Here is an 8,348-nt window from a genome sequence, read left to right on the forward strand (position 1 = left end):
GGGTGCGTTAAACTTGAAGGTATATGATGACAAGATTGACATTGGTTTCTTTTCAGAAGTCTGAGTACTTCAACATGTTTGTGCCCTAAATGGGAACTCTGAGATCTTTCTGAGAAGGAACTGTCTGTCTGAAATGAACCAAATGCTCATCATTTCACTAAAAGGTGACAACCTTATTAGTATACCTAAAGGATTGAGGGCATTCGTTTAGAATGAAAACGCTCACAGTTCATTCAGTGCAGAGGCTAAAAAAATGACGCGCCGAATCTTGCCTGTCCTCGTAGTCACACCGGAAACTAAGTTACTAACAAAATAAAAACCTCATTTACTAACCATGCTACATCTCGTAGTGTGTGAGTTTGAATTAGAACACTGTACATTACGCCAAAGCACAGCTGTATCTGGCTATTGTTTGTAAGGTATGCCAGACCATTGTTTGCCGCCATCTTATTTTCATATAAAAGCCCGCTTCCTTAAAAACAGCGAGTCGCAACAGCAGAGTAGTGCAGCATTAAACATTCTCAAGTAAAATGGGACCAATAACAATGAAACAAGATGCCCACGAGATGGAGCTGTATTGTCGATATGTTAAAGTGAAATAACCGTTCGTTTAATGCACGAATACCTGAAGCAAAATAAGGCTTAACGTTTGTGATAGTTTTCAGATAGGCCTCTAAGGGTTGTCAAAATAATGAACTTGGAAAAAGCACTCACCAAAGCTTCCTCTCTGAATAGGGTCCAGTCAACAGAACAGTCAAGCAAAATATGACAGCCTCCGTAGATTACACCATTACACACATCCTTTGCGAGAAACGGGGAACCATTAGATGAGTTTCGATCTCCAACTTGCATCAATTGAATAACGCGCGGGAGCTTACGTTATTTCGTCTGCTGTTTGCACGCCACGTACCGTGTAGTTCGAAAAATCTGCGAATGAACAGTAGATGGCGCTGTTCGACACGATATGTGCCGGACATGAAATCGTTAATTTCAGATGACCTCGTTTTCATGTTTCGGAGATTCTGAAAATGTCGTGCAAGGGTTAAAGGGAAATTTCGGAGAAAAAAATGCATCTAATCACTGTGTGTACAAAATTGAAAAAATAATTGCTTATGTCAAAATAAATAAATATAATATAAATTAATAAATTTATAATAAATTAAATAAAACTCTCAAGCAAAGTCTTTACAACACAGCCCTAGACATTTTGTCTTTGACGGCTTTAGGGAAGGGATTTATCCAACAGCGACGACTATCCCTCATCATTTGGTCTGAGTGCCACACCATCATACAATACCCTGACACACATAACACGTCGAGTTGCCATTCATTTTTGTCAACCTAGATGCATACTTCAACGCACTCTAAAGCGCGTCTGCAAAGGAGACTAGCACCGTGGGGAGAGAGGACTGGAAGAAGTTGTGACGTCAGAGCCTAGCCTCCTCGTATCTGTATATAAACCTAAGGGTGTTGGGATGGTATCACTGTTCCTCGCTCTCTGTGGTCATCGGTGTAGCCGAGACGAGGTTGTTATAGCTGAGACAGCAAGCTGGACAGGGCTGCCCACGGAGAAATTCTTCCTTCATTGACTTCATACTCGCCTTCTTTGTTCCAAGACAAATCTTTCATTCAAGGCCAAACCATGGTAAGTTAATCCAACACTGATATTTATCTTGAATTCCATCCTTTTTTCAACTTTGCGTAATCAGTTCTTTGCGTCAGCTGACGCAAGAACACCGTGCCTTGTCGACTTTGACTTAATTGTTCAGAATATTAGAGAGCTTCACATCTCATCTCATCACTTTATTTAGTTTTACAATTTCAACATGATAACCGTTCCATTTTTACATGGAAAATATCCACAAGCACACAAGGCTACATAATAAATACCCTTTTCTCTCAAAAAGGACTACTTTTTACCGAACCTTAAACGGCCACAACAATTTACAGATAAGGGAGAATTATAATGACCACAACGACATCGGTTGCAATGTCGCCCAGCAAATCTGTAATCATGACTCTGCAAAAGATCAAATCGCAATATCATAGCACAATCGTAGATAACCTCGGGTTGTTTCCAACGTATCTGTCGATTTCACGGACAGAAAAAGGTTTCGTATTTGTCTCGTTTTCTCATTTACTGGTCCACAAATTAAGCATCGAATGAAATAAATGTGATGTTTTGCTGATAAGGATTTCCTTCTCCTAGCCGATTTGGTTTACACCATACACAATAAAAAAGGGGATGTGATACCGGTCCATGTTATTGTCTGATAGTTTGGGAGCTTTAAAGGTTGTAGGTGGTTCATATACCCCGGCAAAATAATATCTAAAAAACTAATAAAAAGAAAATGCAGGGTAAGTAATGAAATATATCAAATTGTATTTGTTTCTTAATTTAACAATTAAAAGGACTGACGTTATGATTACAGCAGACTTTTGAGAAGGATTTTGCTTCAATGATCAAAACGTTAGGACCTCCCACTTCAACGAGTTGTTTGTTTGGGTTATTTCAGTCACTAAGCAGTTTTTGCAGTTTGTAATTTTGTATTTGTATCTGCATTCTGTTTCCCAACAGCTTAGAAAAAGATCACACACGGCACTCATTCTTGAACAGACAAGAAAAAAATAAACAAAGTTATGTCGAGAAGTCACTCGACAACAATATTGCTGCATGTCTACGAACGAGTAAATATTTACGGAATGCCTATCTCAATATTTATCTTAAACTATATAAAACAAAAATGATTTATGGTAAATTTTTCCAGTGTAGATTTTAAAAATAAGTAACCATTATTCACATAATTTATATTCCTGCGCGTACGACTTGTCTTAATAATATCCGAGAATGTTAAGGCATCGAAACTCTTCATTAATTAACACAGATACGCAAGTGTTGCGAATATTCCACGCCAATCCAGTGGCCTTTCTCTAAATTCTCGAAGAAATTATTTTAAACACAAAGCCCCGATTTATTTATAGCTTACAAACACTTCAAAAAATGTGGCAGATTGATTTGATTAATACCTTAATACTGTGTCCAACTGCGTGTCGCTCAACATTGAATCATGTCGTAACACCGTGACACTGCCCTTGAGGTATGTAGGATCTCAAGCACGCCCGCTGCGTAAGTGTGGATTTATGGCCCCGCTCGACACCCGTATTTTCGCCAAATTTGGTGAAGGGTGTTCGACATAGGCCTATGCATCATTCAGTCTCGCGGAGGCGAGCTCCGTTTCAAATTGACCATTATCAACTTTAAACGCTTTCAAGCATATTCTCCCTGTGGGCCAACGTGTCTTTTGTCGGGATGTTACTTCCTGATATTTCTGTCGTGAGTGCCGTTGGCTTTTGGTGTAAGTACGATGCGTAGCGCGCTGAAGTAAAACGAACAAAATGGTTGTTTTCATTGTGTTTTGGACAATTTGCCCGGGTTTTTGTTTCATGAGGGACAGTACATGGGCGGCTAAGTTGACTATACATGGCTCCGTGGGAGGTGACCCCTGCACAGACTTTTGTTGTACGTTAGGATTTCTACCCACCTATAAAGGTTCGTAAATACATGTTCTGTGAACTGTTATGTGTTACAGTGCATAATTATAGAAAAATTCAATTTTTCTCGGCTGGAGGGTGTGGAGCTTACGACAAGGCACGGCGTGTATGCAGAGCACTTACATTTTGATATCCCCCGTGTGCGTCATTTTTGTCTCTGATTTTGAAGAATGTAACCTACAAATCTAGGCCAGTAGACCTAGTGTAAAGGCCGAGAGCGCACAGGAAGGGGAGAAATATCCACGACCTATCAAACTATTCCTGGCAAAAGCAATGTGGGGGGATTGGATCTAATTTACACACGGAGGGGGCGGGGCAACAACTTAAACGATGTACATCAATATTTCCATCGGCAAAGGAAACAAATGTAAACTGAATTTTCTTCAGAGTCCTTTAAAATTGACGAATCGATGAATTGCTCTTGAAGTACATGCATAAAAGACAAGAATTTTTGAAGTATACCTGCCAATTATGCAAATTCCATTACATCTAAAAGCAGCAGCCAATTAAAGCAAGCGTCTGTGAGTAACGCATGTAGTGTATAATTCATGTGGTCTCCAAATGGCTTCTAAGTATGGATTTGGGGATTTTGGAAGCTTTGAAGGCTTTGTCTCTGGATATGATTTAATCCAATGCGAGGTGAACAAAATTCCAGGTTCAAAAAGACGCTGAAATTCCACAGACGGCACCTTTAACTTACTAGGGCCACGTCTTGGAAAGACGGCACTAAGGTTGACTCAGAAATCTTACGGGCCTCAGCTACTTCACCCGTGAATCCTTGCACGTGTTAGACACGATAAAAGACACACAGAAAAAAGGTCCACATAGCTAGCATTTCTCATCGTGTACGAGGAGCTGCAACTCACCCCCGCTTCATCTCAAGACCACGAAGAGAAACATTCTGAGGGTCTGATTCATACCCCAAGTCGTAACTGAAATAACATCTGTCCAGCGTGCCTATAATGAAGATAAACATCCATGTCATCCGGCGACAGCTGGTTACGAACGCGCGTTGGACAAATAAAAAAAATGAAACACAATCTTATAAGACTGTTTGAGGATTTAAAAGCTGGCATTCAGCCAGATTTGGAAAGATGGGTGTGGTAAGTGAGCCCGAAAACCGTGAAGGGGTCGTTTGGTTAGGGAGTATTATCTTTGCCATGGTGTAATTCAGCAGTAGTCGGTATAGTCTTGAAAGGGACACCGTTATTTCACAGTAGGCTTTGGCCAAGAAAAATCGAAACAGCAAAATTAAGCAATCTACCTGATGAAAAATTAATGATCCTGGACCATGCATTTTTTTATCTGCATTCGTTATCTTTCATAAAGAAAAACCCAACCACGACGAGGTGGAAACTCTGATGACACCTTTTCTTTTCTTCAGCGTGAATGCATCTCAGTCCATGTCGGCCAGGCCGGATGTCAGATGGGCAATGCCTGCTGGGAGCTGTACTGCTTGGAACATGGCATCCAACCTGATGGTCACATCCCGGCAGACAAGGTCATTGGTCCTCATGACGAAGCCTTCAGTACCTTCTTCTTGGAGACAGGAGCCGGCAAGCACATCCCAAGAGCCGTCTTCGTAGATCTGGAGCCTACAGTTATCGGTAAGTGAGGGATGTGCTATCACCACTGATAGGCTATGTAAAAGCAGCAATCAATAACAATAATATGACGAGCGGTAACAATGCACAGTAAATGCATCTATAGTTTAATGGATAATGGTTGAAAGGCCCATTTCCTGTCGCACAAAGGAGTCCAACAAGATCATTTGTCAGACTAACCCACTGACTATCTAAAGCTTTTCAAAAGTTTATGATATATATGTACTTAAACAGCGACTTTGGCCGACGAATATCTAGCATTTATTATATGACAAAACGTCTAGCAAAAATGGCCAATTCCGCATAGGACACACCATCTGTCTACAAGAGTGCCCACTTTTAATCTGTCAGTTTTACCATGCATTGCTTTCATCTCTGCGGCAAGAAAATTGTCCCAGTCAGGAAATGAATGAAACTACATCTACTGACAAAATTACTCCCAAAGTCTTCGGTGTTCAGTGTTACTGGCACTAAATTTACTATTGCTATAATTTACGTAGATGAGATTCGTACCGGCACCTACCGCCAGCTCTTCCATCCTGAGCAGCTGATCACAGGCAAGGAGGACGCCGCCAACAACTACGCCAGGGGTCACTACACCGTGGGCAAAGAACTCATCGACTCGGTGCTGGATCGCATCAGAAAAACGGTGAATTTACCATTACGTCTTCGATTGTGTGTTTGTCCGCCCTGCTTGTCCACATGTCTGTTAGGTTTGTCTGTTAATCTACGAATAAACTTTCACAGGATGACGTTGGGGATACATTCCTCAAAATACAGAAATTTGCCACTGCTTCAATAAGAGACGTTATAAAGCTGTGGCGCCCTCTATCATTGACGTATCATCAATTCAGTCGCAATTTCAATGATGATTCAAGGGTGGCAGTGGCGTAGCCACGGGGGGGGGGGGGCAGGGGGCACACACACCCCATTCCCGGTTCCCCGGGTGCAGTCCCCCCCCCTGAAAAAAATGGATGAATAGATATTGATCAAGGCTAACAAAAACTGGCCCCAAAAACTGAAAGCTGGTGTCCCCATAAGATGCAGGTGCCCCCTTTATGCCTCCAACTAGTAAAATCCTAGCTACGCCACTGAAGGGTGGCCGGATTGGCACAAAACCTACGTATTTTTAAATAATCACGACAAACTTCATTGTTGAAACTATTTGCGGTAAAGAACTGTACTCTGACGATGCCTTTGCCGGCAGAAATATTGAAAGAGAAATGTGCCTGCCAACTGTCAAAATTCTTTATGTGAAGACATGATCAAAAAAATGATATTTACATCTTGATTTAATGTTGTCTTGTCAACAGGCCGATCAGTGCACGGGACTCCAGGGTTTCCTCATATTCCACAGCTTCGGTGGAGGAACCGGCTCTGGCTTTACCGCTCTGCTCATGGAGCGTCTCTCCGTCGACTACGGCAAGAAGTCCAAGCTGGAGTTTGCTATCTACCCGGCTCCTCAAGTGTCTACTGCCGTAGTAGAGCCCTACAACTCTGTTCTGACTACCCACACCACCCTGGAGCACTCCGACTGCGCCTTCATGGTTGACAACGAGGCCATCTACGACATCTGTCGTCGTAACCTCGACATCGAGCGTCCGACTTACACAAACCTCAATCGTCTAATCGGTCAGATTGTGTCCTCTATCACTGCATCTCTTCGCTTTGATGGGGCCCTCAATGTTGACCTGACCGAGTTTCAGACCAACTTGGTGCCCTACCCACGTATCCACTTCCCCTTGGCCACCTATGCTCCTGTCATCTCTGCTGAGAAGGCCTACCATGAGCAGCTGACGGTTGCTGAGATCACCAACGCCTGTTTCGAGCCGGCTAACCAGATGGTAAAGTGCGATCCTCGTCACGGCAAGTACATGGCCTGTTGTCTCCTTTACCGAGGTGATGTCGTCCCCAAGGATGTCAACGCTGCCATAGCAACCATCAAGACCAAGCGCACCATCCAGTTCGTCGACTGGTGTCCAACTGGCTTCAAGGTGGGCATCAACTACCAGCCACCCACCGTCGTGCCTGGCGGTGATCTGGCCAAGGTGCAGCGTGCCGTCTGCATGCTGAGCAACACCACAGCCATCGCCGAGGCCTGGGCTCGTCTGGATCACAAGTTCGATCTGATGTACGCCAAGCGTGCCTTCGTCCACTGGTACGTGGGAGAGGGTATGGAGGAGGGCGAGTTCTCTGAGGCTCGTGAGGATCTGGCAGCCCTGGAGAAGGATTACGAGGAGGTCGGTGTCGACTCCATGGACCAAGGTGAACTAGAAGATGTCGAAGAATATTAAAAACTTCCAGCTACTTTTCTTGCTTTGAAAATGCCAGACCAATAATAGAGTCTCAGCTCTGTCACTGTTTAATGTGAAAACGCGCCATATTTAACCTTTTTCTTGATCGCCTGCTTGATGTTTCAATTATTTATTGCATTTCTGTAAGCACAAACTTTTTGAACGTTTTCTATTTAATTCTATTACGATTTCTTTCACCTGCTGGATTTGCAATAATGAGGATTAAATTGAAACGAAAAAGTCAACAAAGACTATCTATTTTTGCACAAGATGCTAGAAATACAAGTAACCAAAACCACTGGAACCTGTGACATTTCTCTCTCGTAGCTTGTTGACAGTAAATTATGACAATCACTGTCACACCGTCTGAGACTACAAGATGAATGGTATAATCCTAAGGCCGTGTCCGAAACGGGCTTCCAGAGCTACGGCTAGGTCTATTGTCTACGCGTCTCCACGCATTTCCAATGAAGACCTAGACCTAGCTCTAGACAAGAGATTCGGATGCAGCCTATGTTTTGTTAATGTAACTCGTGCCTGAAGCGAAATGTATGCTTGAAATTGTCATTGTGAACATGTTATTAAAGCGTTTTGAATTAAACCAGCATTCACTTGCATTTAAATCAAGTTAGTTGTGATGTACATCATTTCTCTATTAATATGGCCTTCTCGAGATGGAACATTGAGTAATGCGATCTGTTCGAAGCGGTAGAGTTCATTTTGTACAACAGTAAAAAAAAACTGTATAACAAAACTGGTGTGCACTCTTCGACAAGGGTGGATCCAAGGGGCCGGTGGGGGGCCATGTCCCCCCCCAAAAAAATAGGAGCCAAAAATTAAAATAAGAAATGAGAGGACGGCAATTTGGAGTCTATTTGATTTCTTTTTTCCCCCAAAC

At 42.7% G+C, this 8,348-nt stretch overlaps 1 protein-coding gene across 1 annotated transcript; it reads left to right on the forward strand.

Moving 5' to 3' along the window:
* The first annotated feature begins 1,485 nt into the window (after window positions 1–1,485).
* LOC110974452 (tubulin alpha-1 chain-like) lies at window positions 1,486–8,077 on the forward strand. The gene is made up of 4 exons (XM_022226104.2): window positions 1,486–1,645; window positions 4,937–5,159; window positions 5,657–5,805; window positions 6,470–8,077. The coding sequence occupies exons 1-4, from the start codon at window positions 1,643–1,645 to the stop codon at window positions 7,448–7,450; spliced, it is 1,356 nt and encodes a 451-aa protein (XP_022081796.1). The 5' UTR covers window positions 1,486–1,642; the 3' UTR covers window positions 7,451–8,077.
* The last annotated feature ends 271 nt before the right edge of the window (window positions 8,078–8,348 follow it).

This window comes from Acanthaster planci, linkage group LG15 (assembly GCF_054643075.1).
Source record: "Acanthaster planci isolate LZ-2023a linkage group LG15, COTS_SCS, whole genome shotgun sequence".
NCBI lineage: Eukaryota > Metazoa > Echinodermata > Asteroidea > Valvatida > Acanthasteridae > Acanthaster > Acanthaster planci.